This window comes from Galleria mellonella, unplaced genomic scaffold (assembly GCF_026898425.1).
Source record: "Galleria mellonella isolate WM207_F2 unplaced genomic scaffold, CSIRO_AGI_GalMel_v1 utg44, whole genome shotgun sequence".
Taxonomy (NCBI): Eukaryota; Metazoa; Arthropoda; class Insecta; order Lepidoptera; family Pyralidae; genus Galleria; species Galleria mellonella.
Window position 1 is genome coordinate 2,821,744 of NW_026442100.1, and position 18,760 is coordinate 2,840,503.

At 36.7% G+C, this 18,760-nt stretch overlaps 2 protein-coding genes across 2 annotated transcripts in view; one reads left to right on the forward strand and one right to left on the reverse strand.

The window, feature by feature from the left end:
• Positions 1-376: 376 nt before the first annotated feature.
• Positions 377-12,702, reverse strand: LOC113518921 (putative thiamine transporter SLC35F3). Its single transcript, XM_026903952.3, has 9 exons — positions 11,834-12,702; positions 10,399-10,569; positions 9,651-9,816; positions 8,564-8,742; positions 7,138-7,266; positions 4,667-4,856; positions 4,018-4,107; positions 3,486-3,615; positions 377-2,807 (listed from the first exon to the last, which is right to left on the reverse strand). The coding sequence occupies exons 1-9, from the start codon at positions 12,170-12,172 to the stop codon at positions 2,690-2,692; spliced, it is 1,512 nt and encodes a 503-aa protein (XP_026759753.1). The 5' UTR covers positions 12,173-12,702; the 3' UTR covers positions 377-2,689.
• Positions 12,703-18,379: 5,677 nt separating this feature from the next.
• Positions 18,380-18,760, forward strand: part of LOC113518991 (ankyrin repeat domain-containing protein 17) — a 64,890-nt gene continuing 64,509 nt past the window's right edge. Inside the window, exon 1 of the mRNA XM_052898588.1 lies at positions 18,380-18,747. Within this exon, the coding sequence (XP_052754548.1) occupies positions 18,559-18,747 (189 nt within the window). The 5' untranslated portion in view covers positions 18,380-18,558. The remainder of the gene's footprint in view (positions 18,748-18,760) is intronic.

Sequence of the window (18,760 nt, forward strand, 5' to 3'; positions counted from 1 at the left end):
TATTGAGATGTCTGGACAGTGTGATTATAATGGGCCAGGACCGTAGCTAGATCCAAGCTTAAGGTAGGCCAAAAGAACTTTTTGGTAGGGCAGGAGCCATAATTAAGTGACTTTGAAAAAGCAAATCTGTCTAATTTACTTGGGGCCTTTCATTTTAAGGTAGGGCATAAAGCCTTTTAAGGTAGGGCATTGCCCCTCAATGCTCCCCGGCCCCCAGCTACGGCCATGTAATGAGCAACTGAACTTTTGGAAGAGAAACCCGTGCCCGGCTCAACCGTGGCACGTTCATAGGTATCCTGACAATAAATAATAAACAGAGATTTTTTTTTAACTATATCGTATTAAAATTTTTTACAAATCAAAATTTAAAACGTATTTGAATCCACACGTAATAGAAGGCAATCCAACCACCATCTCTTAAATTAGTTTCGTTTGTTAATGGTGTTTTTCATCACCAGGTAATTAGGCTAAACATTAAATTGACACAATGTTTTTTATTGACTCGACTCATAGTCTCGGGAGTCTTAAGTAGAGGTAGTTTATAACACGACGTTCTCACACTGGAAATCTTATATATTTCTCACTTTTAAAGGTTCGTAAATACTACACTAAGGATCTACAAGAAGGATCACAACATCAAGACGATAAAGTACCTTATATATAGATAGTTAAAGTGCAATATGGTACTGATTAATAATAATATTATATCAGTAATACAAAAGTGATCATAATTGAAGATTACAATAGTAGGTAAGGAAAAAGTTCGTCATCTCTCGATTATCTCTACCTACCCCGTAAAAGTTAAGATAGTCGTTAAGATAGAAAACAGTATTAGTTGCAGTGAATTGTAAATATACAGATGTAGATTTGGACAATTAATTGAGGTCTCGAATTATTGTATTCAGTCAATAATGAGCATAAGAAATTGAAGTTTCCTTGAAATATTATTGTGTTACACCGTTTTATATCGTCATAGTCGTAGAATACCGACGGATCTGTCAAATATTACATATATAGATCCGTCAGTATTCTACGACTATGACGATATATTGAGATAATTCATATTCCGTTTATACCTTTTTATTGAGCATAATTTCAAATCAATAGTCAACTTATACAAAAAAGTATTAATAATACTAACTTTAACGAGATCGTAACAACAAATAAAAAAAAATATTTATTTTTTAATAAAACGCATTTTTCAATGTCTACAATTGTTGTTTACTTAAACTAATCCAGGCGTTATAATTAAAAATTGAAAGATATATTAGCCATTTACATAATTACAGTTGGGTAAAGTAACCCAAAGAAAGAAGGGTAATTAATATTCGGGTGTTTAAATATATGTATGTAATTTAAATGGCATATTTATTACTCCAATTTGGCATGTCTGTTTAATAACAGTAAAATAAATTACTAGGTACCATTAGCTGCCATCTTGTGAGCAATATTAGGAGTATTTTTCTTAGCGACCTTCTGTTCTAGAGTTTCGAATGAATGTAGACATCAAGTTAACACTATGAAATTACATAGTAACACTATACTAGTTTTTTTGCACTGTACTAACAGGGTAAATGGCGTGAATTTACTGGGTACAGAGGAATAACACCTGAGTCCTCAGGAATGGCAACGCATGGGGGGTATCATGGGCGAAACAGTATACTTTGTTATGTCCATGGTACTGCTCATGTCTATAGGCGACGGTTACCACTTTCCATCAGGTGGGCCGTCAGCTTGTTTGCCATTCTAAGTTGTATAAAAAAAAAACTTTCAGATCAAATCAAAATTATATCAAATATAACGTTGTGACGTCCATTTAACAATGCAATTCGATTACCGATTTCGACTTGACCTAAAGTGAATTTTGTTAAGTCAATCTACTGTTTTGGTCTAACCAAACAGTCAATATAATGCAAGCACATAACGACATAAGACTTTACACGTCATCATACTACCTGAGAAGTGCAGAGATTAACTGAATCCAATGATCTAGTGATTTCATTCCATCTAAAATCATCTAAATATACAAGCCTACGCAGATTTTGTGTTAAACATTTGCTTTCTTAAGTTATTGTCACTATATTATGTCTCTATATATGCTATGGATGCCAAAATGAATAAAATAATAAACAATACGATCCAGTTCAGTTTGATTAAACTTGCTGGATTCCACATACGGAGCAATATGAATTAGACAGTATGTGTAAACCAAGTCGACTAATTATTATAACAATTCCCTTGCATGAACAACAACCTTCTCGTGGTTTCAATTTAAATTACACCGGATTAACGTATTAACGTTTTCATAGATAAATGACCGCTTAAGTCTAGCGATGCTGAACGTTGCTGAAAATAGACATTCCATACGAAAATATACGTTAAGTCAATATGATTTAGTTCAAATTAAAATACGTTAATATTTATTTTTGATTACAATCTGTAAGGCTACAAACAATATGTCGGCGCTTACAGATAAGCGTTGCTTGTCTATGGTATGTACTTCTATATCTTCCGTCTTGCTCGGCGGTCGTCTAACGAATTGACTAATTATAATTCCTTTGTATGAACCACGACTACTTTATGTATATAATGCGTGCTAGTCTGCGGACAACTTACGCATGTCGCCGCGGACAGATAACCGATGCCTCTCTATGGTACGTACTTCGATGTCCTCCGTCTCGCCTGGCGGTCACCTGACACGGCCGGATGGCGACCGGAGGTGCGAGCGTATGTACCCGGTGCGGTAGTCCATTGCATCGCGGTTGCGCCCCGAACCGTTGTTACCGCGTTGCCGGCGACGGCTCCATCTATGTTAAGTCCGTTATTAATACATACAGTATGGTCACTGCCTATTATTCTCTCGAGCTTATCTCGGCACTTATACCAAAGTAGCTATAAATGATACGCGAACAGTTACCTGCACCATGCATACTGTAATGTCTATAGACAATAGCATTTGGTGTTTAAGGATGATAATGGAATGGTAACCCCACCCGCGCTATCGGTATACACCGGCGGGGCACCAGTAAAGAATGATAGGTGAGGATGAAGCAGGTCAGTTAGCCCATCGTGACGAATTCAACAAGAATTGTTCACGATGGTTTCCAGGGGGAACCACGTGGAGGTCGACCTAATAAGATATATTGCTAGCAATGGTGCTGTCAAACTCCATTGCTAACAATCCTTTTCCCCCCTAGCATTTGGTGTTATATTGCACATATATATGTAGATTAAAGGTAGTACCAGCAGTTTATCGAGTCATTGAACTATACGGAATGGATGACATTGACAGCTGTCAAACAATGTTTTGGTATTAGTAGGGTTGTCACTGCAATCATTGTTTATATGTATCTTTATAAACTTGCATTGAATTTGTATTGTATTGAAATTAAATTAAAAAAAACGGTGCCCACTTTCCAACAAATGAGCCATTACCTTATTTGTACGTTACCTTAGTAATATAAAAATAACAAATGGATATTCACCTTAAAAGTCTCATGATGTAATCAGGCCAGTTATCAGGAAACATGACCAAGAAAAAGCCTATTGTGATCAAAATGACTCCCGCCAGCTTCATACCTTCAAACCGAGCGTCGTACAGTACCACATCTAATGCTGAAAGGAAAAAAAATAATGATTTTTTTTTGCTAATTACAAATGTGTATGTAAATAATCTTTAGAATAGTTAAGCAATCTGTAATACCAAATAAAGTAACTTTCTTTTGGAGAAGGTAGTAATTTAATCGTATTTTTAACGTTAAAAGTTTATATGTATATTTAATTAGCTTTATAATCAAAAACTATATATAAATAACTATTCTTTCCTCGGCTCCCGCTAAAAATCAGCGCTGTAGCTCATCGCTGCAACATAGCGGAGACCATTTCGAAAAACATTGTGTAATACCTTCACTTTATAAAGCTGTTATTTTACTCTGTATAAACCTTTTATGAAAATGTTTTCTGAATAAACTATTAGTTTAAACTATTATTATTTATTTATTTATTGTAATATTTTACCTGCAGAAACAGGTACAGCAGTAATCAGTGCAAGCGAGATGAATATATTGTACGTCACAACATTACCAAACTGGAATACTAGGTGGAACACTGAAAAAGAACGATACATAGTTAATAAGATAATAAAGATATCGTTGATTCGTATGATAAAGGTTGTCTGTAAGAGATCGCCCTAGCGATAAGACAACCTTTTGTACCTTTATGTGTATATTTCAATATGTATTTATGTTACTGTATTTCACTTGAATTATTCACTTGGCATTGTATATTTTTGTTTATAGTGCAATAAAGAGTTAAATAAAGAAATAAAATAAAAAAACACGATTCCAAAGGAATTTTCCCCCGCGAACACTCAGGCTTTGGAATGATCCCCCTGTCGAGGTTTCCCCTAAAGACTACTTTATAGAATTCTGCAAAAAGGTCATATTAAGGTTTCTTCAAGATTGGCAATGCACTAGTGACAGTCCTAGTGTTGCAAGCGTCTATTGACGCTACAGTAACTAATATCCGACTGGTATAGGCAACAACACAATGGATGGTCGTCAGTATCCAATGCAGTCAATAAGCAGTGTTGATTTTATTTGAATGATTCATTTGACTAATCGATATTTTAAACAATCGCTTTATGAATACAAGGGCATAGTCTAACCTAGAAGTGAGACGCTGGCTACGAGAAGATGCACCCAGGGCATGCGGTGTGACGGCAGCATTTCCGTGCCAGTGAGGTAGAGTGCCAGGCACACTGGCCACAGTAGAGATGCGCTCACCACGCCCAGTATTGAGAAAAACAACGCCCGCTGACCAGAATTCATCTCGCCCATCACTTTTCTAAACAGCACCTAGAGATAAATATTTTTATACAAATTGAAATGGCAAACACAAGCCTGTATTTACCAGAGGAAGATTTTGTACAAAAGTCGTTTGCTTGGGCACCTCTGTCCTATTCGTGAAGCAGTTGTGTTTGCATGGCTGTGTTTCGGTTTGAAGGGTGGGATATGGCAGTGAATTTACAGGGTACAGAGGAATAACACCTGAGTCCTTAGGAATAGCAACGCATGGAGAGTATCATGGATGAAACAGTATACTCTGTTATGTCCATGGTACTGCTCATGTCTATAGGCAACGGTTACCACATTCCATCAGGTGGGCCGTCAGCTTGTTTGCCATTTTAAGTTGCATAAAAAAATCTGGTATAAAGTATTCACCATCACCTATAGACAATCTATTAGAAATTATTTTCACCGCTTTTTTTTGTTTGTTTAAGATATTAGTATCAAATTTGACTTTTTTTTTAAATATAATTTTTACTAGTAAATATATACAGTCCCATATAAGATGAATATCACTATTAATACAGAATTAAAAATCAAAAACATTAGCATTTACCGAAGTATTACAAACAAAATTTTGAGCCTAAAAATTTTTCATGACGTTAAGTCCTGTTAAATTTGAACAAAATAGTCATTAGAAGCAACATCTGTTCACGAATATGACTGATAAGCCCGCCTGCAATGTATTCGACTACATTTTAGTGAGATCAACGACCCGACTCAGCACGCCGCTATAGCTGGATTATGATTATGTAATATTGTACACATAACCTATTATAGAATATCACAATTGCCCAGTCTCATCAATTCGCTATACTTTTGGCAAAATTAACAAAAACTCTAATAAAAATAAATCAATTTTAATGACACTTAATCCCATCAAAAGAATAAAAAACATTTTAATGTTTTTTTTTTTATCAAAATACGTAATATAAGTATATAGTTTACCAGAGGAAGACTTTGTACAAAAGTCGATTGCTTGGGTACATCTGTCCCATTCGTGTTTCAACCGTGAAGCAGTTGTGTTTGCATGGCTGTGTTTCGGTTTGAAGGGTGGGATATGGCGTGAATTTACTGGGTACAGAGGAATAACACCTGAGTCCTCAGGAATGGCAACGCGGGGGGGGGGGGGGGGTATCATGGGAGTATACTCTGTTATGTCCACGGTACTGGTCATGTCTATAGGCTTACGACGGTTATCACTTCCCATCAGGTGGGCCGTCAGCTTGTTTGTACTCGTCATTCTAAGTTGTATAAATAAAAAAACAGTATTACCCTTACTATTGTTATAAATATGAAAGACTTTCCCTCTTAGCACCTTAACGACATTAATGACTTTGTAATTTGGTATATACACACTATATGGTATCTATGTAGAATAAAGACCGCTTTTTATCTTATTCAGTGAGCATATTCCGGTCACACGAACGAAATTATGGGTAAAAGCTAGTAATATTATAAAGAGAAAAGATTCAGTTATTTGTTTGTAATTAAAAAAACTCAAAAACTACTAAATCGATTATAAAAAATCCTTCACCTATAGAAAGCTACATTGTCAGCAAGTAACATAGGCTATTATTATTTCAACCGTTAACTGTCCACTGCTGGACATAAGCCTTCCCTATAAGGGGAGTTTTGCCAGTAGTTGCTACGCTTGGCAGACAGGTTGGCAACCGCAGCTAGGCCTTTAAAGATGTTTTAAGAGGGACGCTGCTGCCCATCCCTCACCCTCACTTAGTCGGTATACTCAAACATAGGCTATTATACTTGTATATTATTTTCGAAATCCTATCTAACCGTGCGAAGCCGGGCCGGATCAATAGTCTACATCTACACTAATATTATAAAGAGGAAAGATTTATAATTTTGTGTGTATGTATGTTTGTAATGAATAAACTCAAAAACTGCTTTGCCGATTTCAAAAATTCTTTCGTCATTAGAAAGCTACATTCACCCTGAGTAACATAGGCTATATTTATTGCTAGAAAAGATTAGGGATCCTTACTAAAACTTTAGTAACGTAACTCAAGATGTAAAGAAAATGTTATGAAATATCTTTCGTCGTGTGCGCTGCGGAAACTATTGGTAATAGAACAAAAGTATGTTCCACAATATTGAAGAAAATATCAATACCTACAAAAAACTTCGCGATACTATATGTCCAACTATTATCGTTATGTCACAATAACCACTTTTTAAAATGTTGTAAAAATGTCCACCCGTGCAAAGCCATGACGGTCCGCTAGTATTAAATAAAATAAAACATTAATAATAAATAACAAAACCATACCTTGAATATAGCGAATCCCGCAGCGGCACACGCGGCCAGCACGACCCCACCAAGGGTGGAGCTGCCAGTGATACCGTCCATGTACGCAAGCAGAGCTATGCCCGTATCGCATAATATCGCTGCCACGATCTACACAATAAATTCTTTTTTACCCAACTGCCGAGGAAAGGTGGATAATGTGTTGGACGTGTGTCGTATATGTAAACAATCAACTGAAGCCTCAACCCCATTTTGGATTACAAATCTGAATCATATTTATTTATATTCCATGTTTTTGTTATAAAAAATATTTTAGTATTTACAAAATTTTAACAAAGCGTATTTAAAAGTGGTTTCGGATCATAACGTGAACCAACATTGTGACACGAAATTTTTATATCAACATCATCATGCCAGCCGTTAACTGTCCACTGCTGAACATCGATCTCCTCCTCGGGGGTTTCGCCAGTAGTTGCCAAGTTTGGCGGGCGGATTGACAACCGCAGTTAGGCCTTGGAGATGTTTTAAGAGGGACACTATTGCCTATCCGTCAACCATTGAGTTTCCTTAGTCGCCTCATACTACACCCACGGGAAAAGAAGGGGAGGACCGATCTATGCGGTGACGGCGATTTTAATATATTTATTTATTATTTATTACACAATAAAACTTTGTACAAGTGGCGAGCTTAATGCCATATGGCATTCTCTACCAGCTGACCATTAGGTAAAAACAGAAAGCGTATGAAGGGCAGATGTGGAGAAAAACATGTAAGATAATTATAGCAACTTACTGAAATAATAATACATAATAATACATAAGAAATACACATATAACACACAAATACTATTTATATTATTAATAAATTAAATAGTTGTATATATAGTATATGTATGAATTCTTTTTTCATAAAAATGTCACCTAAATGTATTATTTATTTATTTAACTCTTTATTGCACCATAAATAAAAATATACAATGACAAGTGAATAATTCAAATGAAATACAGTAACATAAATACAGATTGAAATATACACATAAAGGTACAAAAGGGGGTCTTATCGCTATAAATGTATAGCCAACACATTGATGTATTCTGCCTTTTTAGCGCTAAATTCTTAATTTAAAAGAAAGTGACGATACATTTTATTGTTATAAAACTATATTTCACAAAAAAAAAAAAAAAGACTTCAGTGACAAAACTAGTTATTTTAATCTACAAACTAAGTTACTGATTTTATTTAAAAAAAAAAAATCTATGGGAACAATCTGAAAGTTTATCATTTTAAATAAAAAAGTTATTTCCAAATCAATTAATAAATGACAGAGTTATGAAGTAACAAACATCATAAAAAGTCCTTCTTTTTTTAAATCAGCTGAAAATAGGTCTGTAGCAGATTTTAGTTTTTATGAATAAACGGGTGAAATGATTAAGAGACTAGACTTACCCTAACACCAACAAACTGTTCATGCAGTATAACCCACGAGAGTAGGTAGACACAGTATACGTTGGTGGCAAACAGTGTCACGACGTCAGTGGAGAGTAGGATCTTCAATGAGTATGTATACATATAGATAGTCACCACCCAGAGAAGGCAGAACAAGCCGCAGCGACTTATGAATCGTGCTAAAATATAACAATCATATTATAACAATCTATTGACTAGGAATAACTAATCTGATATCTTCTTAATATGTTTACATGTCTGGTTAGCATACTTATTTCTTGCATACTTTTCGTGAACAGTATTTATATATTTTTATGTATTTGTGTAGGCGTTTATATGCATGTATGTATATGTATTTGTATATGTGTTAGTATGTATGTGTGTATATATATAATGAGTAGGAATAATATTCATATTATTATATGTATCACATCTCATTCCATATCGCCCATACCAGTCGCATATCTATATTCATTATGAGCGGGTTTTTCTATTCGATATTTTATATTGGATAATCTAATATTTGATATTTGACCAATATATGTATAGATATTGTAACTACAACATACAGATATTACTATATATACCCACACTTACTATTGATAATTAGCGCTGTGGTAAGCATGTAGCTTTGCGTAAATGAAGTCCCAGCTTCGATTCTCGGTCAGGTCAATTTAGGAAGCAATTTTTATTAAATCTCATTGTGATCAAATTATGACCAATCCATTCAACGAATTTCATTCAATTTAATACAATCGCCTACATATTTTCAAATATACATGAAAATATGTGGGCATTTATTTAGAGGTCTAAACATTCATACAAAATTTACATTTCAATATGTCTGATTTATTATAGATAGGTCCACTGTCCACTGTTGAACATAAACCTCTCTCTTGAAGGGTTTTGCCAGTAATTGCCACGCTTGGCTGGCGGATTGGCAACCGCAGTTAGACTTTAGAGATGTTTTAAGAGGGACGCTGTTGCCCATCCCTCGCCCTCCCCTAGTCGGCTCTTACGACACCCACGAGAAAGGAAGGGGTGGCCTATTCTATGCCGGGACCACACGGTCCGATATATTACTTACCAAAAGTAAATCCCTTTTCTCTGAAATCAGTAAAGGCATCAAAAACAATATCATTGGGTGATTTACACTTGTTATGGATCAACATAACTATCACGTACAATGGATAAAAAAATATTAGCCAGTTGGTACAGAACCATGCCGTGAAGAATGGGGCATTGTACAGATTCTGAAACAATAATAGCACAGTCTTAATCCCATAAATAGAAACAACAACATTATAAATTTAATATAATAAAAAATGAGGTAAAATTTTAAGCAATTATTACTTACAGTTACATTTTTGTAATAAAAAAAAAGTTGCATATTTAACATAATAAAATAATTTTGCATACTTTGAAACACTTTGTAATATTTTAGCATTACTAAATTTACTAATGTAATTTGTTATACTGATATTTTAAATATGCAAATTTATAAAAATGTTTATTACCTAAACGTAAGATTTAACTATTTATTACATAAACATGTGATAAAGAGCTAACAAGATTAGAATCAAATTTGGTTGAACCAGATAGATAACATCATATCTACCTTATAAGTATTAATAAACACATAGGTATAAATTTAAGTAAAATAGAATATTTCTAAAACCATAACTAAATTTCAGTCAGGCACGCGTGTTTTACAGCCGCTCATGATTAAGGGTCACGAATTGAGCCCGAAACTATTTAAGCTTTCTCAATCTAATTACACATAAGATAAACTGGTAGTTATTGCATGAAAATTAAAAAATAATTTTATAACTTACATGTGTACGAACTTTTGATGTTACATTATTGTAGGCTAGTGACGACTCTGTACTGTAAACATAGCTATAACCATTGAGTACATAATTCTGGACATACATGTGCTTGATACAATGAGTTGCAGTGACCCAAGATGCGGTAAGGACGATTGTCATACATATCCCATAGTAGATCTGTAAATTATATTCCACTGTAATTTTTTCTGCCTATAAGATTTTTTATTTAAGGCTTTCTATGCTTGTCACTTAATTATAATATTATAAGTACATATTTTATCCAGATTGTGTGTAAGAGATTGCTTTTAGCAATAAGGCTGCCTTTTGTATATGCACATTCTGTATAAATACTCCTTGTAAACATATCTTTTGTGCTCTATAAAGAGTTTGTTATTATTTTGTCAAAATCAATATCTGAATAAAGTCTATTTGTTTATTTATTCTTTATTACACAAAAATTTGTACAAATGCTATTAGTACTATTTCTATACTATTCTACATACAAGTAATAAGGTGTGAATTTACTGGGTACAGGGGAATAACATCTGAGTCCTCAGGAATGGCAACGCATGTGGGGTATCATGGGCGAAACAGTATACTCTGTTATGTACATGGTACTGCTCATGTCTATAGGCGACGGTTACCATTTTCCATCTGGTGGGCCGTCAGCTTGTTTGCCATTCTAAGTTGTATAAAAATTGATATACACCAAAAGAATGCCAGTGAGACATGATATATGAGGTCAAATACAGGTCAGGTTATTGTCATGGAGAGCATGATGAAGTTATCAAGAATATCTTATTACCATGCATGGAGGTCCACATGGAGCTGTTAGACCTTACTAACAATTGTTTTCTCCTTAAAAAATATAGTATTAAATTTTATTCATGGGATTCAACTTGTTTAAAAATATACAAGTTTGCTTGACCTTTTTTTTAATCGATGATAATGGAATGGTAACCCTGCCTGTGCTAACAGTATATGCTGGCAGGACACCAGTGAGGGATGAAAGATGAGGATGAAAAGGCAGGTCAGTTAGTCCATCATGATGAATTCCACTAGAATTTTAATAAAACCGCATAGAGGTCAACCTGATTGGCTGTATTGCTAGCAATTAGTTAGTTAGACCCCATTACTAACAATCTACTCTATCAAGATAAAGAGCTCATTTAGCAATCTTTTTTATAATTAGTTATTAAAACATAAAACAGTTTACAATCAATATAAACAATGATATCATCATCATATCAGCCTTTAATTGTCCACTACTGAACATAAGCCTCCCTCTCGGGGGTGCTGCCAGTAGTTGCCACACTTGGCAGGTGGGTTGACAGTTAGACTTTAGAGGTGTTTTAAGAGGGGTGCCCATCCCTCTCCCTGCCAGTAGTTGCCACAAAGTTTCATATTGTGTTTGTAATAGCAAATTGTTTTTAAGATATACCTTCTTAGCAAATCTTGAGCAACAGGATCTGGGGCACTTCTTATCCCGTAACTGTCTCTCCTCGTCTTGGCTACTAGCTGCCGATTCGCTGAAAGCTTGCTGCAAAGACGGCTGTGTGGTCAAAGGAGGCGCTGAACACACCGAAGATTGTGGTGTAAGCGGCGCCCGCGGACTCAACGGCGTTGGTGGTCCATTAGGACGTTCTCTCTCTGAATCGCCACCAGCACGTTCGCTTTCCACTACTTCTTCACTTGTTATTATGACAGAAGGTGTGCGTACACGCTTTGGATTAAAAATAGTAGGCAGATCACCGTCTCTTGCCATTTTAGATGCTAGCATCTTAGGTACTCTTAATAAAACACATTTCTATAGACTTTTTTACAATTTCTATAAATTTAATATTATAAAAGAAATTGGTAAAAATAGAAGTATCAGCTGATTTTCATTTGGGGGCTTCATATCTTGTTCACACGACGAACACATTTGTAAAATAAATAAATTCCTATTTAAATAATTATGAATTTAAATGTAACACATATTAATAATAGAACACATAATTTAAATAACAAGAATAATTTTAAACATAATAGAATTATTATTTTTTATTTATTCCAAGAACAAATAGATGATTTTTTTTATTTATTCAATTCAGATATTTTGTTCGTCCTCATATAAATAAAAATAAGTGTATTTTTTTTTTCACTGGCTCGGATACTCAATAACTAACTCTTTCACATTCACTCATAGGGAAAGAGTATATAACTCAAAGGTAAAGAACACCTAACTACATATATTGTAGGTCCCCACTTATGATGTCTGTATCATAGATTAAGGATAGATAGGAACTAAGAACAAGGAATTACATAGAAGGAATGATAAAAACTGTAAATTATATGATTGCCTCCTTTCATCTTATGCAAATATACTTAGTAAAAAGAGGAGGAAAGATACACCATCAGTTGCTATTTTTATTTAGACTAGTGTATAAAAAACGTTACACGGCCGTACAACTCTACCAAATTCAGGCATAACCTGCTTGCATACTTTCTAATAAACTTTATCGAATATATAATCTAACAATATAAAATTTGTCCTTGACAAATAATTGACATTAAATATTTTCTGCCTTTCATTAATTTCTAGCCTACTACGAATCGAGAAAAAAGTAACTGATAAGAAAAAAATAACTAAGACGCCGTTTGTCGTATCTCCTCACTTTCAGGGCACTTCCCTTGATAAAAAGTCGAGTCTAGGAATTCTGGGCGTTGATATATCTTGCGACGTCCAGTTTTGCGGTCATCTGGAGGAGAAGGCTAAGATAGCTTCCAAAAAGTTAGGAGTGCTCAATAGGGTGAGACGATATTTCATGCCAGAACACCGCCTGAAATTATATAAAGTCCAAGTCAGGCCGCATATGGAATACTGTTCTCACCTGTGGGCAGGAGCGCCACAGTACCATCTCCTTCCGTTAGACCGCATTCAAAGTCGGGCGGCTCGAATTATCGATAGTCAACGCCTTACTGTCCGACTTGACACACTGAAACTGCGCAGAGATGTTGCATCTCTGTGCATCTTCTACTGAATTTATCATGGGGAGTGTTGTGAGGAATTGTTCGGATTGATACCTGCTGCTGATTTTCAGCACCGTACAACCCACCACAAACTAAAGTTTCATCCCAATCATCTGTGGTGTCAAAGTCAAGCACGCCAAGTCAAGCAGTGGCGGTCTTCCACCGTGCGTTTTTCAAGGCACTTTCTTCCACGCACAACCATTCTTTGGAATCAACTTCCAGCAGCAGTATTTCCGAACCGATACGACAACATAACCTTCAAGAAAAGAGTATATTCCTTTTTAAAAGGCCGGCAGCACACCTGCAATGCCGCTAGTGTTGTGGGTGATCATGGGCGGCGGTAGTCACTTACCATCAGGTGAGCCGCATGCTCGTTTGCCCCCTGTGTTGTAAAAAAAAAAACTGATAATATATGTCACTTCCTCTTTTTACTAATAATATTAGTATAAGAAGAAAAGAGGCAACCATATAATTGACTGTTTATATTTTATCATTCCTTGTTCTTAAGGATAGGAATTTAGCAATAAACTAGTATTGCCTAACATGCCACTTACAGGGGGAAAGAGTTAGCAATTGAGTTTGACAGCCCCACTGCTAGCAATATGCCCTATTAGGTCGACCTCCATGTGGTTCCCCCTAGAAACCATCGTGAACAATTCTTGTTGAATTCGTCACGATGGGCTAACTTACCTGCTTCATCCTCACCTATCATCCTTTACTGGAGCCCCGCCGGTGTATACTGATAGCGCGGTGATACTGATTATTACCATTAAAAACATGCCACTTACAACACATACAATAGACGAGAAACGGAACACAAAATAAAGGAAGACATAGGAATTTTGGATAAATTTTTTTTTGTAATCATACGTTTTATATTATTATTACTAAAAATAAGGCTTGTGTTTTGTAAATAGAATAGTCAGGAAAAACTATTAAACATAAGAGAGAAATAGGGAATGGAACTTATAAAAGTAACAAGAGAAGAAAATATAATTTAAATCATAAACATCCACTTATGACAATTTTATTAAAATTTAACATAAAACACGAAGGTTTTATAAGAATTGATATGTATAAAAAAAATTGACAATAGTTTATTTTTATACCACTGAGATAGAAAACAAGCATACGACTCACCTGATGGCAAGCGGTTACAGTAGCATATAAACGCCTGCAATGCACGTATTTCCCCCGGCATTACGCATGCGTGTCCGTCCCTGAAGAAACCTCTTTATCCCTTTTTTAAAGAACCTTATGCTTTACTCTCTTAGAAAAACCTCGAATAACCTGAGCGTTTGTGGGTGGAAACATCTCTGAAATCGCGCTATATGCAACCATTTAGGCTCTAAGGTATGGGGGTAAACTTATCATCATGGGGGTGGGCATCATGTTGAACAATTATTCTGAGCATAGTCCGTTGTACAAGCGATAGAATACACAGAGTGAGGCAAAAACTCTTCTAAGACTTAAGGGTTTGATACTGCTTGTTAGCTTGGGATCATCAACAATTCTCATAGCTCGTCGCTAATCCAGCGTGAAATATTCTTTTGTTCTATTCAGTACACCGAGTTTTTTGAATGCCAGCCTCACCTTATCTTCAAGGTTGCCGCAGAACTGTCCGTCACTAGAGACGTCGACGCTAAGGATCCCAATGCTTTTACGAATGTTAAGACCCGTACCTTGGAATTGTGGAGCCAAAGAAAATGGTTTTTTAGCGATGAACGTGATAGTGATAGCTTTTATCTCAGGGTTAAACTGGACCAGAGATAATATTTTGCAATAATGAATATGTAAATAATACTATACTACTGGACTAAGTTTTGTTGTCCCCAATCAGAGACCCTAGCTAATATTTTCTTCATTTGAGATAGAAACTATTTACGATCGTCTCCAACGATTAAAACGATGGACATTGATACAACCTGTTTAATGTGTGCTTTCATCCGCATAACCATGAATGTTGCCTAAGGTTAACATATCATAAATATGCAGCAGCAGAAACAGCTTTGGTGATCAAACAGAACCCTGCGGGTCGCAATCGTTTATGTTTATTCTGTACGAGCAGCATCCATTTACAACGGTTTTTACATACCTGCTGGACAAATTACTCGTTGTCTTCTCGCACTCCACCTACGAGAGAACCGGGAAAACCTGTCCGGGCGCGTTTTGCTCCTCTCAGGTAGTGTCTATCAGCCGCGCATGAAAATGCGCGGGTCATTGGAGTTGTTACTCGACGGCTGCTACTTGATGCGACGTCTAACTCAATCTACGCGGTTTTCACCTACCGGGTGAGACCCCATGGGAGAGGCACAGTAACTGCCAGCGTATGAATGAGCCAGGCGGCAACATTGCCTTCATCAGGGATCGGCTTCTACTTCTTGGTCTTCGTGTACGCGAGCTATGAGTTCGTGTGCATACAGCTAATAGTCTGGAGGTCGCGCGTGTAGGGGTGCCAGACCCTTGAGGTGGTCCCAGGTCGACGCATCCACGCGCGCGAAGATCTTGGTAGCCAAGCTGCCGATGAATTCGCCTGGCGGATTGATCTGTAGGTCCTTCTTCTGGTGTTCCTCACGTACTTATGAGCTCATAATATAATAAGGCATAAAGCGTCTGTCCTGAAGGAAGGAGCCTTCTACTCGGACCAGCCTTCTTGCGTGTCAATCTGTGTGGCCAACTTATAAAGCAGACCGTTGTACCACATGCGGACGAAAGTCTTCTCCATGTCCAATAACACTGCAATGACGTACTCACGCTTGTTGTGAGCGCTCGTGACATATGTAGAACTCTTGTCAATTGCAGCGTCGTGGTGTATTCCACCCTGAACCCGAATTTGCCGGTATGACTCCGGTTGCTTACATTCTTGCCAGGCTTAGGCAGCATAATGACTTTGCCTATCTTTCATAGGTCTGGAAAATACCCTGTGCGCACAATACCGTTATATAGGCGCGTCAGTGTTGCAATGGTAGCAGGTGACGCGGCGCCGTATTTGATATATTATCATTGCTGGGGGCTTTCCGAGGCTTGGTCGAGGTCGGACTGGGGGGGGGGGGGTGGCGACTGGTCAGTCAGCGACACAGACGGTGGATGCTATTCCAATCATCGCCGGCTTCTTCCACATATCTTTTCCAACTTTCCTTCTTATGGGACTCGATGTCGCTCTTGAGTTCGGCGGTTAGTTTGTTCAACCCCAAACAAATGTTGATTGGGGGTGGGGCATCTTGTGTCCTGCCAGTCTCTGCGCATACGAGGCTTGTCGGCGAGATTTTTAAGGATTGCGGTCGGTATTCCGCTCGTTGCCTTGTTGATGCTACACGGCTGGGTCGTGTCTTGAATGGCGGCTTATATGGAGACTAACAAGTCTCCTGCAAGTCGCTCGACGTCGGCTGAGGTTGAAATTGCCATCGTTGGCGTATTCTGAAGCATCAATTCCTTGAATCTTTCCCAGTCGGTCCGGCGGCACGAGACCTGCGGTGTCAGGTGTACCGGAGTCATTGGGATATCCATGCACACGGGCAGGTGATCAGAAAGAATGTCCTCCGAGAGAACCTCCTGCGTCGTTGACCAGCCCTTTATAGAAAGCTATGTCGAGCACGTTGAGGATCGTTGTGGTGTCGTGGAAATAGTGCATTGGGACTTCTGACCCGTGAACGGTGATCTCCAGTTTTCCACTATCCCCAGGAGCTTTTTGCTTTCGGCACCGATCGTATTTGAATTCCATGATGTGTGTTTGCAGTTTCAGTCTCCTGCTGCGATGCAGGAAGCAGCGATTCGAACAAGGCTTCAACGTCAGCTGCTGCTAGCTTGTTGATCGGCAGTTTGTATACTGCAAACACACGGATGGGACTTCTATTATTACATAACTCTACCCTAAATGCGTACATAGTTAAAAGTTGCACCTGGAGGAGTGGCTGTGAACGATGTTTCTCTTCACTAGGACAGCCAACCCGCGGTACACCCTTCGGTTGTCCGTGAGTTAGTCCTTGTGGTGTGCGTAGTAAAATGTTTGATATGTCAATTATTTGTCAATGACAAATTTACATTACTAGATTATATATTCGACACAGTTTATGCAGAAATTATGCAAGCAGGTTGTATCTGAATTTGGTAGGGTTATACGACCGTATTATATAATATTTTCTATACACTAGCCTATATATAGTATATCTTTCGTCTTTTTGTACTAATTATATTTACATAAAAAGAAAGGAGGCAATTATGTGATTTACAGTTTTTATTTTATTATTCCTTCTATATAATTCCTTGTTCTTAGATATTTTCGACTTGCATAGATTAAAGATAGTAAGGAACATGCATTAGTTTTTTCTCTGTGGGTAAGTAATTGTTTACTTCAAGAGCCATTAGATCATTCTTATAATAACATTAACAATAACTATCTCTCTAAACTAACTATATCTCCAAGTCTTTACCGTTTCTTTTTAATAATCGTCTCTTTTTCTATTAATGGCATAACGGAAAAAATTGTACAAGAAATATTTTAGGTGGTCATTGACTGACATAGATAAACAATAATACATGTATTACTACTATTTTAGTTTTCAGATGTATGGTAACATTTTATACTTTCTGTCAATAATCAACCAATAGGAAAGCGTAAAATAAACTACACTCTTTATTTATTGGCTGACATTCAGTATAATAATATTTAATTGCCATTACAGAAAAACCATTATTAAAACGTTATTAGTCCGATCGTTTTTCAAATAGGTTTTCAGTTTTATTATGTATCTTTCTTGCACTTAAGTATGTTGAAAATGTTAACGATATTATCATTAATTATTTATTATAATAATGATAATCTTCATCGATATAACTTTGCCTATTCCCTTGTACTTATAAAATCGTAAAAAAGTAAAAAATTATACTCTATTACAAAATTGTGCGTTTTTGGAAGTAGATGGCAGCACATTAAGTTCATATTTTCTTCGCCAGAGGGAGACTGAAGTAGATAATTGGATAGCCTACTTGAAGCATCCGGGACAGGAACTCGCCATCCATAGTAGTAGACATGGCGGGCCACAATCTGGCTAAATGACGAAATAAATCTTGTTTGCTTATATAAAAACGTGTTAATTTCATAGAAGAAGTGTTGATACTGAAAGACTAATTAAGTTTTATTGTATTAGGACAAAAATGCAGAATGTTGGACAGTCTGAAAACCGAAATATCGATAAGGTGAATGTGCAACTTGATTTGGTAAAATCGTCCACTCCTCAGAGTTCGGCTTCGAGTCCGGTCAAATCTGAAACCGAAACATATTCAGGAGTGCCTGCCAAATACATGACGGACTCTTCGGAAAGCGAGGATGATTCTGTGTCCGAGGTAAAACGTGTTT